The 24,245-nt window shown below is 38.5% G+C and overlaps 1 protein-coding gene across 2 annotated transcripts in view; it reads left to right on the top strand.

Annotated features, from left to right (window-relative positions):
- The window catches only part of thsd7ba (thrombospondin, type I, domain containing 7Ba), a 213,113-nt gene that overhangs the window by 152,576 nt on the left and 36,292 nt on the right, over window positions 1-24,245 (top strand). For both annotated transcript variants that reach the window (XM_051959018.1, XM_022193664.2), the window contains exons 14-16: window positions 3,732-3,923; window positions 16,521-16,787; window positions 17,606-17,784. In XM_051959018.1, coding sequence (XP_051814978.1) covers window positions 3,732-3,923; window positions 16,521-16,787; window positions 17,606-17,784 — 638 coding nt within the window. The remainder of the gene's footprint in view (window positions 1-3,731; window positions 3,924-16,520; window positions 16,788-17,605; window positions 17,785-24,245) is intronic.

Raw genomic sequence — 24,245 nt, 5'->3', positions numbered from 1 at the left:
TAAGACTGACTGTACTGTTTAAAGCCCATTTAAATGTTGACATTACAGGCTGAACCATCACTAACTGAGAGGTAATACCAGACATACAGTCATGGCAGAATCCTCTTTTATTAAGTAGCATTGTTGGTGTCAGTTATCCATTTCAGTTGTAAGCTGAAAGTTTTAGTCAAAAAATAACTGCACTGCTGTGGAAAATCAGCAGTTGGCTAGTGATAACATAATGTTAGCCCTTAAGAATAGTTCAAAGATCAACCAGGGATTTTCTGCTCGGTCAAAATCCAGGCTAGGGCCAGTACTGTAAGGTTAGAATAACATCCAAGGTAAGCAACAAACATTCGATTGGACTTGAGGTTTACTAAGCCAATATGCCCTTGGCTTGAGTAAATGCTTCCTTCAATCTCAGTGTGTGTTTGGCCCCATGTCGGATGCGAGGCTGCATGTTGAATGAATGCTAATGTCTAACCAAGTGTAGAATGAGGTGAAGGCTGTGGTACATCTGCTGGCCCGATGCACCTGTCAGAGCTCACACATAAGAGGCATTACTAAATGACAAGATTTGAGAAGATGAATTCTAAACTTGCTTAAAAGGTTCTCTGAAGAGAACGTGAAATTGTGGGAAACCTGCGCAAATTTGTAACCGATAACTTGGAGAGAGCGATGAGCTAATGCACTTCCCACTAACTGCAACACACTGTGTCTAAATTCAGCCAAATTGTGTCTCATAACCAGCTGGATGTGTTATATTCCTCCCAGAGTTGAACTGGAAGTGTTGCGAGAAATTATTCAACAGAAAATGAGTCATGCTGATGATCTTTTGCTGCAGGAAAGATGGGACTTAATGTCTATGATGAATCCGGTTCACATTACCGTTCACAATACATTATATCGAGGAACATTATACAGACAGTATGACTGAATTAACATAAAGATTATGTGATGGTAGGTGGGTGGATAAGGTGTTCTGTGCATTATAAACTTGGCATTAAAAGTATTTATTGAAAATGTAACATTTTCTAGGTTGTCAACTATTAATTGAAAGAAAACCTTTTTTTTTTTTTTTTTAAATATCATTACACCTACAAGTCCACAATATTAACTTGGAAGATTTTTAAAACCTTTGAGTGTGACAAGCTCTTCAAAGCTTGTCCTTTCAAATGGCCCCAGAAGATGTTCACCTCTCTAAGTGACTGTATAATCAAAGATGATTCCTGTCATTGGTAGACATGCTGTGACAAAAATGTTACCTTTTGTGAGAGAAGATGATGTGAAAGGCCACACAAATGCCCTTAGACAACCAAAGACTGATATAATTATTTTAAAAAAAAATGGATGGTCCCCAGTTCAAAATCTGAATGTCAGTACTTCAGTGCAGTTCTAATAAAAGCCTCTGGGAATGACAGAATGGGGTTTTCACTGGTGGAGGAGGCTGGGTAAGAAGCAAGGCCGCTAAAGTAAATGGACAGAAATAAATGCCAACAGAGGAATACAATTATTCCCACAGTGATGATAATTGGACTTATACTATAACAGCTGTTACTAATTAGTTGTTCTTCTAGTGCTTTGTTAAAAGGAGAAGAGGATTCACCTTTAAAGGTTCTTCATAAAATCATCACTCTTTAACCTAAACATCCAAACGGTGAAATAAAAGATCTTTTTTGTAAAGCTATGATTTTAACTGTTGCATAAATGTACCTCAATACCAGCCATCATCTCCCTGCACTGCCGGTGTCGAAGCCTTGTATGTAAATGACCCCCCACACACATTCTCAGCAGACATGTAGAAACCACACAATTTTTGTCAGAGGGCAAAATTTAAAAGTCAAATAGAAATCAATACAATGGATTAAAGGCATGTTTGTAGATCAGTGAATCCTCACAGACAGGCAAGGCGTTGGGAGGAGGAGGCGTTTCCTTCACTGGCTACATTGAACTCCCAGAACGTTCAGAAGAGAACAATGCACTTGTGTGTTTGTGCTTCTCTTTTTATACCGCGGTAAAAGAAACTTTAGTCCATTTAACTGTTCCTCTCTAATCGGCGACACCAAGTAAAGCCACAAATGTCTCTTATTACACCTCCCTCTCTATGCACACTGCACACCCTACGAAAATGATACAGTCTGTGTTACCTTTTTATCACTATAATACGTGTGTCTTGTGGAAACCATATCTCACAAATGGTAACAAATGACCTTTTCCCGCCACGTGTTCCCTCTGTAGATTAGATGATTTGATTTTTGGAGCACCTTTGCGCATACATTTGCATATTAACAAGGAGTTCTGTGACAGTGTAGAACTAACTAGTTATAAAATATGCATGCTCCTAAGACGTTTGTGTGAATATTTTCCTTTTGATGCACCATTTACCTCAGCCCTTATTTGCATAGTTGATAGTGGTTAATGTATGGTGTTGATTAAAGCAGGATTATTAAGCAGCACAAATACATCCTGTTTTGTAATATGATTACTTGTGATGCCAGCTGCACTCAGTCACCCAACTGACTGTCAAGCATTGATTTCAGTTTAATGTCTTGAACCTATCGGGGAAATAAGATCATAGCCTTGAACATGAGCGCACTGCTCGGTTGTTGGTAAATTTAGAATTGTATACAATATGAAGAATAAAAGTGCATTTTTGCAATTTGGGAGACCCTCACTCCTGTCTTCAGCAAACATCAATGGCAGCTTATTTTTTATGATGATACTGATAGTTTTCCAATTTGCTTGTTGTAAATAGATTTCTCTGAAAATGAACAAACATATAAGCAGTTGATCATTAATAGAAAATTTGAAGACGATTGATATACTCATAAATAAATGATAACATAAGAGCTTGCAAATGATTTCTACTTTAACAAACTCTATGGTCTCATTTTGAATTACAACTATGTGTCAGCATGTCATAATTTGTTCTGTTTAAAAGACATTTAGTTACTTCAGTTTTCAACAAAATGTGTAACAGTTGCTAATTAAGCCAAACTTGTAACTTTGGTGATCTTTCAGCTTTTGGCAGCCTTAGTTTTTAGTTTTATCAAGCTCATTTTGAACAGCCTTTCTCATTGTTCCTGCCTTCTGCTCTTGGCCTTTGCTCGAGCCACATGCTGTATCTTTTCTGAAAAAGGGAAGCTTACATTTTACTATTTTTTTCTTATTCTTTTTTTGTCATGTATAAAGTAATTGAGCTGGACTTACAGTGAAATTATGCTTGCAGTTAATTGAGTAGGCGTTAAGTAATAGAAAAGAAAACCTTTGCCGTGTGTTTCTAATTATTCTTAACACGCGCAGGCAAATACTGTATTGGAGTTTCAGTACTGGACTGAGATGTGTTCGCTCCTTTTGATGAGATCCCAGTTTCATTAGATGGCATGCAGATCAATCTGTCAAAATGATTTAACTTTCATGTTGAGCTCTTATTTTGAATGTCCTGCTTTTATTCAATAAATCATAGTTATCTAAAGAAGTCAGATAAAGGTGTTAGGCCTGAAGGTTGAATTAGCATTTTGCTTGATCTTAACATGAAAGCTGCACCAGACTATTCTTTGGAACTGTGACTTGACCGTAAAAAGCCAAACACAAAAGTGGGAATATTAAACTGACTTAAATCAGACATATTAAAGCCCAGATTAGAAGGTAGTTTTACAATACCAAGGACTGTAAGATAACTTGGGGCTGAGATCTGCTATTTTTGCCTTGCTTGCACAATTGGAGTGACAGTCTTGCCCATGTGTTCGCAGGAGTCAGTTGCATTGGGGAGAACGGAGAGTCAGCCAATATGACAGAGTGCCTCCGGTGGGCTGGCCCTTTGCCCCCTCAGATCAGAGAGTGCCGCGTGGCTTGCAAGGATGACTGCACTCTAACCGCATGGTCCAAATTCTCTGAGTGTGCTGGATGCGGCAGCTCGCGGAGTCACAAACGCTCCCTCACAGGTAAAGACTTTACTTTTATTTACAGATTGTGAGACACAGATATCATCCAGGCAACCGTTTCATCTTTGCTAGTGGAACAATCGGATTGCCCCTATTTGATTAAGTATTCTCACCTTGTTTTTGTTTGCTTTTTTGTTGATGTGGCTGGCAGTTATTAAATTAAAGCAGAGAAGATGAAAGCTTCTGTCATGTCTCACTGTAAAGCGTGAGGTTATGGCTATTTCCTGGAGGCAAGATGTCCCAATACAGGCCTGATATGTATTAAACCTGTCAAGGTAGCAATTTTTGAACAGCACTAATTGCAACATATTTTTCATGCGCTTAAAAGCTTTTGCACTTTGACATGCCACAATTTAACATCGCCTCGTTTCCCCCTCTGGTTCTGTTACTGTAACTTTCTGCTGTCCCCGTAGTGTTATGTCAGGTCTAAATTAGGTCTCTCACAGCTTGTAATCCCTTATTTCAGTGCAGATGGCAAAATCTGAATTACATGCTGTGGTTGCAGACCAGGGTGGATACTATTTGTCTTCATGAATATTTTATCCGATGCTGGAGGGGTTGTAGTAAACATACCCTGTCTTCTTCTATAATGCTTCTAGAATCCAACACATGAAATCAGCCTGAGCTCAGTGGTGGGTTTCTATAGGGAGAGTGTTTTCTCATGTTCATTGGCTCCTAACGGTCATATTAGGTCAGTATTTCAACTCTTTTATGCCAACTTTACCACTTGCTTAAATTTCTCTGTCAGGAAAATTGATGTGAAGCGGAGGCACTGTGGGTTTTACGCTCCAGAATATGGTTGTGTTAGCTGGCAGCATACCAAGGATTGTGCTTCGATGTGCTGTAAAGCCTCCTTGAGCCATAATACAGTATATTCTTTGTATCTAAACTGAAAGTCATTTTAGAGGTCCAAAAGGCTGTTTAACAAAATGCCTTTCAGTTGTAGTGCTCAGCTGTTGGACCTCCAGAGAAGGAAATAAAATGCCTATCAGCTGAAATCAACACGCCAGTAGACCAGCAGATATAAAGGTGGCTACAGGTAGATCCATACAACTAACAGGAACAGTGGCAAATAGTGTGCATGTTGAAAATTAGTGGTGGAATTATTTAGATCCTTTACTTAAGTAAAAGTACCACAGTATAAGAAATATCTGTTACAAATACAAATCCTGCATTTACAATATAGTTAGTATCGTTATGTTATTCCATCTCAAATCAAATCATTTGTTCGACTGTCTGTGATTTGCTCAAAATGTTTTTTTTTATAAACTATAGATTTTCAAAATGGTGTATATGAATTGCTAGCGTGAAATATCAAATACTTTATAACAAAATTTTCAACAAATTACTCGTCGACTTTCTTTCAGCATGTTTTTTTAACTTTGATTTTTGAGGTTATGTTTGGATGGCAATATATCAGGAGCTGTTAAAAATAAAATACCTGAAATTTTCTCTGTTGTTTCTCATCATCATATTGATTCAGAATCTGGCATATTGAACCAGTAGATCAAATAGTTTCTGATGAGAGCATTTCCTTTTTGAGCGCATATTTACAAACAAATTGATAATGCAGAAGGCAACTAGTGATGTTTTCTGAAACAAATGCCGTTATATATCTCAATGATGCAAAAGGAAACATATCTGTTTTATTTTTATATCACACTTGATCAGGAAAAAATAAGTTTGTCTGATTGAACCATTGCCGAATGAATAGGTATGACAAGTTATACTACAATACTACATATTTATTTAAAACAAATTACCAAAACATGATAATTTCTTTAGTATTGTAGGCTGGACACACAGAACGAACTGTTACCTTACTTATACTTATTGAATTGAATATTGAATTCATATACTTTGTCAAGGGAAATATACATGTGCTCACACTTTAGCCCTCTGCTCTAAGCCCAAGTTGTGGCATTTTCTAAAAGGCCAAATTTCTTGCCTTGTGAATGCAAAACAAAAGAATCAGTTTTGCTTCCATCAAACAGTTTCCACAGTGATCATGAGAATAAATATATCACTCAAGTTTTGGTCACATGAGTACATTATTTCACCTTCAAATGCATTGTATGTCAATGCATGAAGATATCCTCGTAGAAAAATCTGACTAACCCAACAAATCTATGTATTTAGTTATGGTTTTATTATGCTGATGTAATTGACCGAATTACAAAAGATAAAAACATGCATATACATTCATGCAAAATCTGTGTTTGGTAGAAGAAGAGCTCATTTTGAACTAGTTTTTGTGTAACAGCAACTAATAATTATTTCCATTATGGATTTTCTGATTATTTGCTTTAACGGGTCCTGACATAATTATTCACATTTTATACTTCTTTTAGTCATGTTAATGTGAAATGTTAGTCTTTTATCTCAAGTAGAATGCATTCTTATGACAACCCCTGCTGTTTTGAATGTGCTATATAAAAATGGTGGCATGCCTTGACTAAAACTGTCAGAGAATTGTAGGTGAAAAGTACAGTATTTCCCTCTAAAATGTAGTGCAGCAAAATTAGAAATTATCATACAACGACAAAGACTTAAACGAAGTGCAAGTACTTTAAATTTATAGTAAAGTATAGAACTTGAGTAAAAATACCTAGCAGCATTCCACCACTGATGCTATAATGGCTTTATATAGACCTATTACTAATACATATAATCATGACTGAAAATATGGTAAAAATACAATTCTGTAGTTTGAAAGCACAATAAAGTGGATACCAGATTCCTGAGATTTGCATCAGTAATTTTCCTGTCATTATGTTTGAAAAAATCTCCCCTGCACTTTGCCTTATGTTACCGAGAACTACAGTGTCTTCACAGACTGGCTGAGCTTCGAAGTACAAAGGCGGAAAATGAGCAGCCGCTGTTTTGTCACTTTTTCCTGATCTCTTTCACACATACAAAAGGATATGCACACAACTCCTCTTTAAATTTCTCACTCATGCAAAACTACATGAGCCACTTGAATCAGACACCTCAAACTGCTGCTGCTGCTATGAACAGGAGGGTATATGACACTCCCTATTAGAGCAGCGCTGGCTCAGGAGTTAGCACTGTTACTTTCAGTAAGAACATTCTGAATGTGAGCCCCATGGGTGGCTGCTGCCTAAAGTTGGCATGCTTATCTGATGCAAATTTCCTAAAGGTGCTCCAGTTCTCTCAAGACATGCAGATGTTGTGAACTGATAATTGTAAATTGCCCAAATGTGTGAATACCTTTGTCAGCATGTATGTATCTGCTTATTGTGTGTTCAGAATACACAGCGTCAGCGCATCACTACCACCTCTTGCTAAGTGTGTTTGGGTACCACAGAGGAGTTTAACAGTATCATTTTGCTTATTACTTTCTTGCTGGCTGGTTGTGGGTGCATTTAGTGCTTGTGGGTAGCAGCTTTGAAAAATATTGCTTCACTACTTGCTGCTGAAAACATGCTTAGGTAGACTTTGTGTACATCATCCGTAACTGATATTGAGCTGTTGATATTCTTACAATAAACAAATTACACCGTGACAGAAAAAGATTGAAGGCGTCTTCCTTATATCAGCAAAACTTCTTTTCAGTAAACACTAGTGGTTCCTGTGTAATTATAATGTCACTCTTTGTCAAGAGCTCTGAAAACGTTAACTCTGTTTTCTCTGAAGAAAAAGGAAAACAGCACACAGAATGAAAGGCTTCTGTTTTGTTTATGATAATTATACTGATGTCTTAACATTAATAAGGTCAATATTTGTAGACATGTAAATGATGCACATTTATGCTGCTGCAAATCAAATTAGTGCCTTGTCAAAATAAAGTGCAAGCTTGTGTGAGTGAAAGAAATGTTTTGGAAAACGATTCAAGCATAAATGTGTTTTCCTCAACGCTTTATTGGCAAGTGTTGAGTTGTAGCCACAGCTACACTCTCCAGCAGCATGATGAGTGTTATATGTGAATTCTGTGAATTATTTCCCCCACAGATCAGAGAGCAGAGTTTGTGTGTGTGTGTGTGTAGGAGTTTAACTGCAGATAAATGGTTTAGCTACACCATCCAGCATTGTTACTGAGCTATTCACAATTGCTCTCCTTTGTCAGAGTGAGCTTTTAAGTAACTCATGTGTATCATTTCAGACTGGCCTTTTATAGAAATGCCATAGTTGTAATGGTCAATTTGCTATCTTGAACTGAATTTATTTCGTTTTTATTTTATGGTTCAATTTTATCGCCGCTCCTATGTTTTGTCTACTTTATGAGTGTTTTATGATTTTAAAGTGGATTTTTTTTCTCTCCTCCTACAGTTTTTTTTTTTTCTCCAGCATGAAGCTAAATTGAGTTTTTAGTTCAATTCATTAAACATAATATTTAGATGGGAATTTATTGTGAATTGGACTGATTGAAATCCACTCTGGAGAAATCCACTCAAACTTGCCTGGAGTAGAAGAGGATCAGATTTGTAGGATTTATCATACACCTCTGTCACGGTTCATGGATTTTACTATCATAACACAGGGAAGGTAGACCACTTGTATATACAACAATAAGAAGCCTAATAATGCCAGTCAAGCTGTTTTGCAGTACTAGCACAACCTGAAGCATTTGTTATGTTATAGTGTTGAGATTCTCCCATATCATTGCAAGGACAAGTGTTTCTGAAGGTTTGCTTTGGAAAACAGTTTCAAGTTCAAGTTTTACACCTAGTCAAGGTTCCCTCTGCATGTTACTATCCATGTTGCAACTTACTGCAGGAAAACCTACAAGGTCCTGTTGGCTTGTAGTTTCACACAGCATCATATCTATGCAAAACAACATTCGAATGAATCAGTTCAGGCTTTCCAGATATGCCGCAACCAATCAGTATATACCTCAGAAATAATGGCTCATGAGCCTAATTACTATATTTGACAACTAAGAATTGCAAGTGAAAAAATGAGACCTTGATTTGACACTAACAGTGGAACAGCTGTCATGTTTTCGCAGGTTAAATATGGATGTCAGGGAAGTAGCCCACCTTGGTACGGTGAATTCATTTAATCAAGTGGAGGAAATAAGGAGGAACATCAGTCATCTTATTGACATGTTTGTCAAGTCAGTTTATCCCTGGTGTTACCATTCCAGAATAAGCTTAAGTTCTTTCACTTACTCCACATTTGCAGATGGTCGTCAGCACATTCCTGGCACTGCTGGATGCAAAGAGGTCGGCACAGTGTTAGTAGAGCCCAACAGATTTCTACATATGCATCACTTAGAATAACATGTGGTTGATGGAAATGTATAGCGGTAAAACAAGTTGCATATCGCAGACTTAAATTCAGACAGTCTGCGGAGCCTGTGGGTCTGTGTGTTGCTGTCGCCAGTAATATGGCTGTCAATGTGAAGTGATGTTGCACTTTTCAATCAACCACCAGCAGTGGCGTAGATTGAACAGATTGTTGGTGAATTGCAGTGGGATAGCAGTAAGTTCACACTCTGTGAGGAATGTTTGCAATCAGACCCACTTCAGAAACAGATGGGCTGTTCACTGCCTGGGCTCACAGGAGGCTGAGGACACCCAGGATCCATGAAACAAATACGAGTGCACAAGTATAGAAGGATAAGCAAAACTGCATCGCAACTCCTTCACGAGCCCGTGTAGGTATGTGTGTGTATGTGCCCTCCCCATCTGGCTCAGGTCGGCAAATTCTGGTAACTCTTTTATTTTACGCTACACAAGGTGTTTACTTTAATTGTGACAATTACATAGTAATTTGCTTACTCTTTGGGGACTCCAATTCATTAAAATGTTGACTGGCTTTGTTGTTTTTGTACCAGCAGGATTCATTTTCATCAAACAACTACAAAATATTCACCTTTGATATAGTTCTTTTTTTTGATTAACTAACAAACAATATAATTCCATCTGCTCTTTATACAGCAGTTTACACACGTGGACAAAATTGTTGGTACCCCTCAGTTAAAGAAGGAAAAACCCACAATTCTCACTGAAATCACTTGAAACTCACAAAAGTAACAATAAATAAAAATTTATTGAAAATTAAATAATCAAAATCAGCCATCACTTTTGAATTGTTGATTAACATAATTATTTAAAAAAACAAACTAATGAAATAGGGCTGGACAAAAATGATGGTACCCATAACTTAATATTTTGTTGCACAACCTTTTGAGGCAATCACTGCAATTAAACGATTTCTGTATTTGTCAATGAGCGTTCTGCAGCTGTCAACAGGTATTTTGGCCCACTCCTCATGAGCAAACAGCTCCAGTTGTCTCAGGTTTGATGGGTGTCTTCTCCAAATGGCATGTTTCAGCTCCTTCCACATATGTTCAATGGGATTCAGATCTGGGCTCATAGAAGGCCACTTTAGAATAGTCCAACGCTTTTCTCTCAGCCATTCTTGGGTGTTTTTGGCTTTGTGTTTTGGATCGTTGTCCTGTTGGAAGACCCATGACCTGCGACTGAGACCAAGCTTTCTGACACTAGGCAGCACATTTCTCTCCAGAATGCCTTGATAGTCTTCAGATTTCATCGTACCTTGCACACTTTCAAGACACCCTGTGCCAGATGCAGCAAAGCAGCCCCAAAACATTACTGAGCCTCCTCCATGTTTCACCGTAGGGACAGTGTTCTTTTCTTCGTATGCTTGGTTTTTGAGTCTATGAACATAGAGTTGATGTGCCTTACCAAAAAGCTCCAGTTTGGTCTCATCTGTCCAAAGGACATTCTCCCAGAAGCTTTGTGGCTTGTCAACATGCATTTTTGCAAATTCCAGTCTGGCTTTTTTATGAGTTTTTTTCAGCAGTGGTGTCCTCCTTGGTCGTCTCCCATGAAGTCCACTTTGGCTCAAACAACGACGAATGGTGCGATCTGACACTGATGTACCTTGGCCTTGGAGTTCACCTTTAATTTCTTTGGAGGTTGCTCTGGGCTCTTTGGATACAATTCCAACGATCCGTCTCTTCAATTTGTCATCAATTTTCCTCTTGCGGCCACGTCCAGGGAGGTTGGCTACTGTCCCGTGGGTCTTGAACTTCTGAATAATATGAGCCACTGTTGTCACAGGAACTTCAAGCTGTTTAGAGATGGTCTTATAGCCTTTACCTTTAAGATGTTTGTCTATCATTTTTTTTCGGATGTCCTGGGACAATTCTCTCCTTCGCTTTCTGTTGTCCATGTTCAGTGTGGTACACACCTTTTCACCAAACAGCAGGGTGACTACTTGTCTCCCTTTAAATAGGCAGACTGACTGATTATGAGTTTGGAAACACCTGTGATGTCAATTAAATGACACACCTGAGTTAATCATGTCACTCTGGTCAAATAGTTTTCAATCTTTTATAGAGGTACCATCATTTTTGTCCAGGCCTGTTTCATTAGTTTGTTTTTTTAAATAATTATGTTAATCAACAATTCAAAAGTAATGGCTGTTTTTGATTATTTAATTTTCAATAAATTTTTATTTATTGTTACTTTTGTGAGTTTCAAGTGATTTCAGTGAGAATTGTGGGTTTTTCCTTCTTTAACTGAGGGGTACCAACAATTTTGTCCACGTGTGTATGTGTAATATTTCCTTTTAAAGCACAATTAAATAACTTTTGAAAGGGGAAATAACATACTTAACATATTCAATTTGGATCAAATGAAAAATAGATAAATAATTCAATGAAGCTGGGGTTTTGTTTTGACAGCCTTTACATGGTCTGGTATGCCCAGAAGCTAACTACGTAGCCCACCACTGTTACTGAAGATACAGGGGGTCCTCGGCTTTTTTCGGAGTTCCATTCCTACGGCACAATGTAAGTCGATTTTCGCCGTAAGTTGGAACTCCAGCAAAAATGTAAACAAAGCCGCTGTGTGCATCATGAAGGGCAAAAAGTTAGCAAATGTGGCACAATCCAAGGTGACGTACAATGGGCAAACGCTGACAAAGCCGTCTTATAGCGCGACATGACAACATATTTGTCTGCTCTGCTCGCCAACTAGTTGTACTGAACCAGCTCCGACAAAACGCTGAAACACCGTAGGTTGAGGACGTCAGAAACCGAGGACCCCCTGTAATGCAAGAAAGTAATGCTCGTAGAAAAGCTGTTACTTGTATAAGCTAATATACCTGTTTTACTACCTTTTCCGAACATGGTAGCAGCACATATGAGCTGTGGAACTTTATTCATGTAAACATGATGCTCCAGAAATGTATTTAGGTCTGACACACTGTCCCAGAATAAAGGATATGTTAAAATCACGTGACTTTTTGGCCAAATCGGTGTGAAATTCATGTTACTGATTGAATATTCTCCGTGATGAATATCAATTGACTAATCAATTTTAAAATCTCTGTTCTTTCATCTACACCACCAGCAGTTTAAAGTGGAGTTGGTAGCAAGTCTGGACCAGGCATAACATTATGTTTATCTGTTTTCTGCATCATCAACTGAATGCATGTAGGTTTACGTTGGAAGACAAAGACTACGGTTTCCCTACTTTAATTCAGTAGTGAATCGTAATTACTCAAAGAATATGGAATGGAAACGAACTGCTGAAAGTGTGGTGCTTCTAACAGCCAATTTAAATCCAAAACCCTGAACACACTTCTTCACAACAAGTTACCTGTGCAATATCAGTTGCCATGGTGATCTATCAGATTAAAAGCAGCCACCTTCACGACACTGAACACTTTAGTTCAATACACTTCACTGAGTCTCTAATCTTGCTTCATAGTTCAGCCCTGAAGGGGCTGTTTGTTTCATTAAACTATGGCCACTTTGATGAATTTTCAGCTAAATTTAGTCTTGTTTTACAGAGAAAAATATTATAGAGATGTAGAGAGTTCAATTTATTATAGTTGAATTAATATCAGTACATTTGGTGGCCCGGTGTCCTTATATGTAATATATGAACCACTTAACCAAGACCAGTGACTCTACATCTGTGCAACAGTGCTTTATCACTTTATTGTTGCTCCTGTTGGGCCAACCAATCACAGATAGGAGAGGACTCATCATTCTGCTAGTCAGAGAATGAACCACCAACATGGTGTGAAGGCTAAGGTCATTTTTAGTCCAAATCATGATTCACTTAAACTACATGCTGCTGTTCAAAAGTTTGGGGTCACCCAGACAATTTCATGTTTTCCATGAAAACTCACACTTTTATTCATGTGCTAACATAACTGCACAAGGGGTTTTCTAATCATCAATTAGCCTTTCAACCCCATTAGCTAGCACAATGTAGCATTAGAACACAGGAGTGATGGTTGCTGATGTTCCTCTGTACCCCATGTAGATATTCTATTAAAAATCTGCCGTTTCCAGCTAGAATAGTCATTTACCACATTAACAATGTCTAGCCTGCATTTGTGTTTAATTTAATGTTATCCTCATTGGGAAAAAAATAACATTTTCTTTCAGAAATAAGGACATTTCTAGGCGACCCCAAACTTTTGAACAGTAGTATAGTTTTGGTGGCTAAACCTAATAATGCTCCCACATACAACACAAACCCCAGTCTCCTGGGAGAAAGGCCTCTTGCAGATGTTTGCATCCATCCTTAAGATGCATACTGTGTTTCTTTCAAATGGTTTCTTATTACATCCTAGTCTTTTTGGGAAGAGAATGTTACTCTCTAAACAAAATGAGTTTGCAGTTTGTTGTAGAGGAATGTATTTTTTGTGAGGCACTGTTGCAACTAAGGACGGGGCAGGTAACAGTGATCTCCTGCTGCTTCTTACTTATTTTTTGGAAATTCCAGCTGTCTTAATCAATAACCAAATAAAAGAAACGCACAAATGTGACACCTCATTTCTTCTAATAACACCACAACACCTAGCAGGAAAATTGTTTGTGAAAACCTCTATTAGTAGTTACTGAAGTGCAATTTGAACAAAGTGTAATAATGTTGAATAAAAGTTGTTGTATTGCAGAGTTGGGCAAGTGAGGGTAAAAACTATGCATATTGTAATTTGTATCAGTTAAATTTCAGCATACGGCTTTGAACAATTCACTCTGGCTGATGTGAGACAACCATATTTACTTGCTTTTCGAAGGCACTTATGTTCTTTAGCAATTTCAAATATCAAAACTTTGATAAAAATGTTGTTTACCCAGTTGTAATTATGACTTTCTCTCATGATTACTGTAACTCAGATTTGACATCTTACATCTTCATTTAATAGTATGTTTTCACCTTCAGTATGCGTAAAAACCTCTGAGAAAGTAATTTACTTGAAGAACTCTGACAGTGACTCATGATGATCTGAATCATGTTTCAGATCTATTTTCATCCTGTCACGAAAATATCTTTGTGGGACACTAAATTGTAACAATTTTGCACTGCAAGATGGTAAAATATAAAGAAATTGCAAAAGCTTGTATCTTCCACAATCCACTGCAGTAGGTTGCTTTGGCTTGGATTGTCTCTATTACATGCTATGGACTAAATGCAAGTCCTGCATGGAGGCCTGCACAAGTATCCAATGCATTGTTTGTTGAGTATTGACAAGTCTGTGAGGAAGTTTGACAGTTGTGACTATTTTGAACAATGTACTGCAGCAACACTGATGTGTCACTTACTTCAGGATATTTATAGATGTTGAGATGAGACAACATATCTCTTCTATATAATGTTATTCCATGATGCAAAGCAGACGATCAGTCATGAGGAATATTTCGGAGCGGTTGGACAGCTTGACAGGTTCTATCTGTTACATGTCCAGATATTGAAACTGACATTTTCTGACAGGAACACAGGCTCTCCTGCAGCTCTGCTACTCTCCTGTTCATTGTTATTCGTTAGCCTCATCATGAATAACCATTTTAAGCCACATTAGACAAAGGACTTTGTTGTTGTTTTGAGGCGTACATTAAATTTTAAAGGAAAAAAATCACCACTCTAATGGTTGTAGTCGATTTACCATACATCTCTTCATCTGTTTTCTACCATTCAGTGATTATATATTGATCATATAATGTTTCCAGTGAAGAAAGAAAGAAAAATGCAGTCTTCCTTTTTTGTGTTCAAGTTGCATACAGAAGACCAGCAGGTCATACCAGAAAGAGAATTGCAGCACCTAATTACAAAGTAACAGCTGAATAGAGAGAGAGGGTGTAAAAGTGAGTTGAGGAAAAAACTTATCTGAGCAAAGATCTTTGTATTCCCTCCTCAGTGGGAGAACATTGCACTGCTGAAGCACTGCACTGTTTCTTTTCTTTCCAGTCATCATGGTAGCACACAATGCCTGCACTTGCTATACCTAAATATGGTGCATTTACATGCAAACAACATAAATGTTTATAATAATAGACATTGTATTTCAAGTAAAGAGAACAATATGTGTCTTTGTATTGTCAAATCTACTACAAAGAATATTTAGGCAGAATGGGCAAGTAACATAAGCAAGTAATGTTATATTATGCTGAAAAACAATTACTCAGGTCCAACCCTCACAGTAGTGGTAGTGTCATAATATGCACTAAGTGTGGACTATTCCCTTAAAGTGCTTGTAAAATCAATAGAAAAATCAAGGTTTAATACACTGGCAAACTGTGCCAGCTATTCCATGGGATTATTTAGACACACAAGACAGAAAAGCTGCTTCTTTTCTGTTCTTTTGAAGGATTGCCTATCCACATGTTATGTTTTTTTAAAAGGAAAATAAAGTTGAACTATAGGGAGAAATGGAACAAGATGAACCACTGGATAAATTGATTCACATTCATATCAACACCAGTTTGTGGTAATGTAGGGATACATTTAGTCAGAGCCTGTCATTTGATGACGGCATTCTGTGCTAGAATCAGTCAGATGGGGAAAGAGGTAAACCCATTTCTGCTCAAAGCCTTCTTTTTAGCAACAAAAAACATTATTCCAGATGATTTAATACCTTTTCTCTGTGTGAATGTGGCTTTATTCAAATCCATTACAATAAATGCTATATAAAAAGTTACTAATGTCATTCTGCGTTCTGTTAATGCTTCATCCAATGTTCCAAATACCATTCTTGGTTGATGGTTGGTTTTACAGCAGGCTAGTTGCAGCGACATCGCTTTAATCCATCTTTAGAGCCTATACTGCATTTCTGCAGACAACTGTGGTTTGGGCTTAAATCTGGATGAGAATAATGAAACAGTAAGCCAGTTTCTAAACCAATCCAGTGCCTTGTGGAGTCAGCAGTGAAAGTGTAGGCAATGATTCCCACAAGAAATTGCAATAGTGATCTTATTAGCTAAGTCTCAAAAACAACTCGGCGGTTAGAACGGAGGCACTGGATGTAAGTGAGCAGTTAAAGTGAATGCTGGACTTGGCTTGTGCCTGTGTGTGCCGTCTCCCAGTTGCAATTTCAATGATCCAAATTAGCAAATTACACTGAGTTAATAGCCATACTTGAATCTAGTTTGTTCACTGGCTGACACTGTAAAATTCCGAATGCTTGATCCTAAATAAATGAGCAAAAGATGTGACCACAACTGATGTGTTAATCAAACAGAAAACCTATTTATGCAGCTCAGCTTTTACTGCAAGTGGGGTGAAGTTGGCTTTGAGCAGCTCTATTTCATTTACACAGTGTTAATCACACATTTGCTTTCCGTTGTTTTGTCTGTGTTCTGCTCAGGTCGCAGCAAAAAGAAGGAGCATTGCCTGAACGAGAAGCTGTATCCACTGGAGGAGACAGAGACGTGTCCCTGTGATGAGTTTCTGTCTCAGCCCTATGGGAACTGGTCTGCCTGCATCCTCCCTGATCCTTCAGTCCCAGGGTCCCTGCAGGGTTGGATGAGCCACCGGGAGGTAAAGGAGTGTGGCCAAGGTCTGCGCTACAGAGCTGTGGCCTGCATTAACCAGCAGGGACTCCTGGTTAACCCAACGCTCTGTACAGACTCGGGTATGACTGGAAAATATACTACATACACCGCACAAACCACAGATCTTTAGCTAGAATGACTTACTATTTTCTAGCCTTGAACACACAACAACCCTGATAAGCAGCATGAGTTTGTGTTTAACGTCATTTATCAAACTTAACATTCTGTTCATAGTAGACAATTTTTATTGGAACCGGGCTTTTGTCTTCCAACTTCTTAAGAGATGGTGACAGATTTTCTGTCCCTCCAATGCCATCTTCAGTTTCCAACAGAATAACACTTTTCACTCCATGTTTCATGCATGTTTAGTTACTGACATCATTGTAATTACACATCAGTTTTTATGCAAATCTTGATTCCTCTCTGGATCTGTCTAGATTGTTTCTGCAGTGGGAGTCACATGGACTCAATATCAGTGGACTAGATATTAGGCTAGCTTTTATTCAAAGATAAAAAATGTAGCATTGGTGAAAATCTAATTGCAACGCCTGCAGTAGTTACTTGAAATATTTAGCTAATATGTCTGTGTCTTGTTTATCTGTATAATTATTTTAAGAGTGAAAGAGTAAATAGTGCTAATAAAGCAATCCTGAACACAAACAAAAGTAGAGAATAAAGACATTATACAAAACCCTGTGAAAACCCCTGGCACAATGCAGGATTGAAACACTCATTAGTCAGATAATTAGCTCTTGGTGTCACAGTGAGTAAGTCCAAGGTCTGGCGTAACACAGGCCAGTGGCATGTCTGTCTGACAATATTAATGTGATCCTCACTGCAGCTCCAGACCAAGCCTGAATCATGCGTTCCCGTTCTGTCTGCCAATGTTCGATTTCAGGCTACATTGTGGAGGTTTGCCACATCCCTTGTCCCCTCGACTGTAAGCTAAGCGACTGGTCAGCCTGGTCGGCCTGCAGCGTATCCTGTGGTAGCGGGTTGAAGATCAGGTCCAAGTGGCTCAGGGAGAAAGCTTTCAATGGGGGACGTCCATGCCCCAAGCTGGATTTGAAAAACCAGGTAAGGCTCTCACTACTGCTTCTAGCACCCAGTGCAGTACAAGGGCAAAACTACTTGCGGAATGTAGCTGTTTTTATTATTATTCTGTCTTTAGAGGAATGAAAATTAGAGCAATGTATTTCCAAGCCCAAGCAAAAACAAGCAAACAGGACAACCTTGTCACCTGTCTACATTGTTTTCTGGTTACTTCTTACCGCAATGGATAGTTTCCAGAGATCTGAAGAAAAGTTTAGTTAAGCCAATTTCATTAAATTACATGAACTCGCATTTCACTTTAAATCAAAGAATTGACATTGCACACCTTAATAATTTGACGCAATTGCCAGAATTAATATGTCAATACTACTAATCAGAATAATGTTTGCAACTAAAAATGTTTATCTAAATCTGTAAATTACACTTGCTATCTTGCATGAAAATGAAAAAGGATGCATTTAATTAACTTATGGAAATAGGACCCTGGAATGAATTTTTAGTGTGTAGAACAGAATGCAGATGAATGCAGTCAATACTCTGAGTTTACTCATGTGTGCCACACAAGTGCATGTAATAGAGAAGCCACCCCAAATGTAGAAAAATGTGTTTGTTTAATGCTAATAGTGTCCACACTCCGTGCTTTACACAGACATACAGCGTTGTCTTACTGTTTGCTGCACACATCATCAGTATGTTGCCTGCATCAGTTTGCAGTCCTAATTTTTTCACACATCTCTCACATGTTTTTGGGATATTTTCCTTCAGCCCGCATTGTGTTCCAGCTAATTCACTTGTCACAGTCCAGTTGTTGCATTCTGCTCACATTTCAATGACAAGGTTTACTACCCATCCAACAATGGGCGACCTGTTCATATTCTCGTGTCTCCAGTCAGACACAATCATTGGCCTTGCAAGACATGCCCTTTCCTTCACATAAAAATGGAGCAATGTTAAATAACAGAAAGAAAGAGGATAGTGAGAGGAGAAGTGGACAGATGGGAGCGCTTGATATTCAAAAGTCAGGTTTTCTCTGTAGGTATGAATATTTTGTGGTAGCCCGTCTCTCTTGGGGGGGTCACGGTTTAAAGAGGAAAAGTGTTTTATGAAAGCTGCTTGTACGGTTGAATGGGCATGAAAGGACACTGTAGTTTGTAGAGGTCAGCATGGAGATGAGGCTTGGATGGCTGTATGAAAAATATTCTAATATGTTCTAGTGCTGGTTTGTGTACAGATGGTTAAGTGCCCACTAACAAGGTCTGTATGGCCCCTGTTGTAATGCCCTGTAATAACCCTCGGCACTGAAACTGGAGCTCGCCGTTTCCCATGTCCTCGTGGATTTATCCTGAGGGTGAAGTGGGACTCATTTTTAACATTATTAAATTGGCCATTTAAAGTGAAGTACATCTGTCTGAGGTGCGGGTGAAAGATACAATAACCTTTACACTCGTTCAATAGCCATAGGTCTGAGAGGTCATTTGCCCTGCTGCTCTGTTCAACTCGGAAACTCCCAAACGGTTCTCGGCATTGTGTCAAAGAAAGCCGCTCTCTCCTTGAGTCAATGTACAACATCGCTTGGCCCCTAGTTCTTAATTTGGTCTCTGTTAGGACGCGGCGGGACATCGAATCTCCTCATTCCTAATGGCTACCCTCCTCATTCGCAAACACTTGCTCTCTTATCGCTGACTATGAACTGTAAACCGCTCTCGAGCCAAAGCCTAGGCTCTCTCCCTCCAGCAGATGTTTCCCCTTGAGCCACAGCCAGAAGTGATTGGCTTGACAGAGATAAAATTTCCAGTGCACCACAAATCATCCTCTCGTCACATGGTTGAGTGAGCACGAAAGATAGGGGCAGAGATGGAGAGGGAGAAAGAGAAAGCAAGGGAGAGAGTGGGTGCCACCATGAAAATAATGAGCACAAATGGCCACAATGTCAAACAGACAGTGCAGGAGCTGGTCTGTAAAGTAAACTCAGTAAGTGTGCTGTTAATGAGGGAGTTCGTAAGATTGTCTTGCATTGGTAAAATGCGACCATGAGCAAGTGAATGAAGATGAATAATTCATACATCACTCTCACTGAAAATGCCTCTTCAGGCTCTTGTGTACAAGTGGGAAAAGAATAAGTAAAGGATTAACTTGAAGTGGAGGGATACTAAATACTTTGTTTTCACTTAACACCTAAACTCGCCAAACTCCTCCTCCAGTCAGCATTTACCCAATTATAGCTGAGTCGATAGCAATAGAAAGTCTGTCTGCTGTTGGACTTTTTCCATATGGAACCCAACATCTGAGGTGAGGGAACATTTTATCATTTACGCGCTGCATCACAAAAAGCATGTCTGAGTGTAGGGGGGTTTGTCCTGATTAGATTTGGAGAAATTTTACATTCCAGCAACCTCATCAAACTCATTATTTGCGGTTGAGTTATGTTCATCAAACACATCCGCAAGTCCTCACTGTGCTTATTCTCCCATATTGTTAAAAGTGGATCATCTTGTTTGAACATACAAACATTAAATCCTAGTATTTATCTTGCTTGGCCAAGTATGTAAGCTAAACAGGCAAACAGAATTTTGATAATTAACAGAATAAGATCAGGCTTGCATACTAATCCTTACAAACCAACCCTATACTACAAGACAATGCAATAATGTTAAAATCTGTTTCCACAACAACTTCACTGAGCAGGGGTTCTCAAGCTTGTTACTTTGATTGGATGACATCTGAAACAATTAGTGATAACTAACACTCAGTGCCCAACTTTAATGTTTAAACAACATACATTCAAGTTGAGAAATGGTGATTGTCAACGTTCAGTCACATTTAAAATTTTATGTATTTAGCACCTTTAAAAAAAAAGCTATAATGTGTGCTACAAGATATATAGATTAATAAAAATTAAAAGAACATTTCTGACCAAGGCATCAGTTTGCGGAACCACAGGAACTTGCAGACTGTTTTAGGTCAGCACGAGCCTTTAGCATGCTCCAATAGCTGAACATACATGTAGAACCTCTTATAGGGCTGTTTTCAGGGGAGAAAATGCTCCTACTCCATATTGCGTACTTCTGAGTGGTTCTTAAAGACTGCTGTGCGCTTCCCAAGGCTGAGCGGTTAAATTGAAGAGAGGACAACGAGGACGTTTCTTTTCTGTTGCGCTGTTGTCCTCGTCGAAGCTGTGAGATCCCACACCACGATGGAAACGGAAAGGCTCAAGGGGCTCTTTACGGGGCTGTTTCTGCAAACAGTCGTGCCTCTCTAGATTTCCTGCAGCACAAAAGTCACCTATATTCTCACACAGTTGTAGAAATTTTGTCCAAGAAAAAATGAAGCACCTTCTGTATCTGTGATTTACTGAACTGATTGAAATTCTCTGGTTTAATGTTAACGTGTGAACTGGGCAGAAACAACACTCTGTCCAGCAGCTACTATCGCCATGACAGCGATGTGAGTGATAGGAAAATAAGCCGCAGTAAAACGTGTGAAAAATCTCCACCTACATTGTATAATTTTAGAACGGCTACATTAGAATATATTTTCATAAAACATGGTTTTTGGTTAGTTCAAACCTGCAGTAGCTGATTGAGATTTAGACTTTCAGAAGCCCTGTTTTAGAGCATTGAGCTGTGAGGGTATTTTTTGTACATATGCATATTTAAAACATGTTTTATAACGCACTTATTTAAACCATGAGCTAAAAATAGCTAGCTAGATACAACATCTAAAATGTCCAACAGTGGTTATAATTTTAGATAACATGCAGCTGTTGTTGTCTAAAATTTGAATCACTAAAATAATAACATTTGTATAGCAAAATAAGGTATGAAATGTGCATCCCCCCAAGTAAAATGGAATTTCTAAATGAAACTTGACCCTCTCTAGTCATTGATTCAAACCCCAAAGTATAGTTTCTGTGAATCAAAGTTACATATTTGGAGGATTTTTTTCAGAGACAAACAAGTCCTTCCTCTTTTAAAATGGCCTAGATGTTACTTTATATCATTGCTTCCTTTAGATCTACATAGTCTCTGCCTTTCTTTCCATTCTCGCTTACCTGTTTACTGCAGCTTCAGTACACCTGCTCACCCACAACTCTGCTCAAACACTGTTAAACTACTCTACACTACACAATGGCAAGTTGTACCGTTGGAATAACCATGTTTAAACTGGAAACTATTTCTGAAGAATGATCACATGAAAAGCCTCTCCCCAATGCAACCCTCTAAACTGACAGTATTGGTTCCTTAGGTTTATTATGTATGAAAACCTGGAAGTGTGAATCTGTGTTTGTGAGAGTTGATCGTCATTGATATAGTTTGAAGGTGGAAATACTCAACCATGACATTCACTGCTCATTTTGCTCAGTATATGCCCTCTAGCATATAAAACACACCATATGGACATGCTAACGAGGTTAAAAACTTGATTTTCACCGGAGGGGGTCTTTAACAAAGTCGCTTCAGTGAACATGTGACAGTGCTGTCAGAAGCAGCAGGTGTCAAGTGTACTGGAGACATCACCTGCAACTCAGGGCTGCACACATTCAGCTTTTCCAACTTGCTTACAGTTCTCCAGCATCTGTACTCATAATCACCAGGAGAAATAAGACACCTGTATGTTGAGGTTTGCAGTTGCAGACAGTGTTAGGTATTTGGATGTATGATGCATTAGGCATGGGTGAATATATGTGAATGGGGATGTTGGTCTGGTTTCTTCACAGTGAGATTCTGTGTATATTTTCTTCATGCCAAAAGACATTCTGGTATGTAAAGACATTGCCATGCCCTAATGACATTTTACTTAAATGTGAATAAGTGAATATATCGGATATGTGATTTTTAAACATTTGCATAAACACATAGGGAAAAGATTCAAATGCTAAAGAACTGGAGGTTCTCTACACACTCATTAATAACTATCACTTTTTGCAGCCCATGTCGAACACAAGATGTCCTGAAAGACTGCCATATAGAGCTCACAGATGTCAAAGCTGCACTCCCTGCGAAACACACAAATTGGATCTATAATTACAGGAGACATTTGAATTTCATCATAACTCCCACAAGCGCTTGCCGCCAAATGCTGAAATATCAAGTGGTATATGCACTTTTCAAACAATACAAAAGAATTGTCTTGACTGTTTGGCAGCCTCTGTGCCAGTCACTTATTTATTTAATTCTATTTATGCCTTGGGGCCTCCATCCCATATCCTCTGGCCCTGACTTATGGAGAAACATCCATCCTGTCCACCTCCAACGCTTTTCTGCCGTACATTTGGTGTGTGTGTGGTGGGAGGTGTGTGTGACAGAGATCTATAATGATACAACCTTTATTTGTGTGGATGATAAGCAGGCATGTCTCTCCTCCTCACTTTTATAGTTTTGCAGTTGCAGCACAACCTGTGGACTGTGCAGCAGGAGCTGACAATCGGTTGTGCTGCATTCAATTTTCATTAATGCAATTCAAAATCAATCAGTGAAGTCTATAATAGAGACTTCATTGACTGATTTTTGTGTTTGATGTTCATTTTATTCATGCCCTAGTTTCTTCATTTCATACTCCATCAAAAAAATTCCTTTTTGATCCACAGAAACGTGGCATTTATGATTAATATCATCAGAAGGAGAAACACTCATGTACAGTTTTTCTAAAAATGGTTGTGTTGTGCTGGCAGGTTGGATAATTTCACACCTTGTCCTCTATTTCAATATGTAATTGGGTTGTGAGGAGCAAATAACTAGTTAGCAATCATACATTTTCATTCTCTCAGAATATCACCTCCTGACAGTATGGTACATATCGCTGGTGAATCACACCCTCCTATGCATGAAATACCACCAGATTACATGTTTTCCAGCACATTTCTGATTTATATGTGTTGATTGATTTGCTGCAAGCGCAGGCGAGAGGGAATGTGAAACAGGGTTTACTAAATAAGATGATTCATGTGCTCATTCGTGGCTTCTATGTTGGAAATGCCACATGTAGAAAATATACAGTTTTGAGAAGAGAGGCCATTTTGTTTTTATCAAATTCTAATCTTTATTTCATGCAGGCATTTCATCTACCAACAACGTATATTTTGTGGAGTATTAAGAAATAGTTCAGAACACCTTCAGGTATTGATACTTATTAGTCGCAGATGGGTAATAGTGCATATAAGTTAACTGATCACTGATAGGGATGTTGATTCACTAAACATGCAAACAGAAACATAATTGTGAACATACCGGGCATTCAGCATGCCACTATCTACTCTTTTTTTTGCAATCTACTGAAGCTATTTTGATCTTCTTGTTCTTTATCTTCTCTCATGCTCTTGAATAGTCTTTAATCAGCACACTTGCAGTCTGATCAGGCCACCTAAGGACAGATTTATGGAGGATATAATCATGTGTACGCTTCACACTCCACTGGTGCCGACAGCATTTTGCAACACCGTGCAATGACCGATCTAACATCAATGACGTCCACAAACCCACATTTCG

The sequence above is a fragment of the Acanthochromis polyacanthus genome, chromosome 14, assembly GCF_021347895.1.
Source record: "Acanthochromis polyacanthus isolate Apoly-LR-REF ecotype Palm Island chromosome 14, KAUST_Apoly_ChrSc, whole genome shotgun sequence".
NCBI lineage: Eukaryota > Metazoa > Chordata > Actinopteri > Pomacentridae > Acanthochromis > Acanthochromis polyacanthus.
This window is presented reverse-complemented; position numbering and strand designations above follow the sequence as displayed.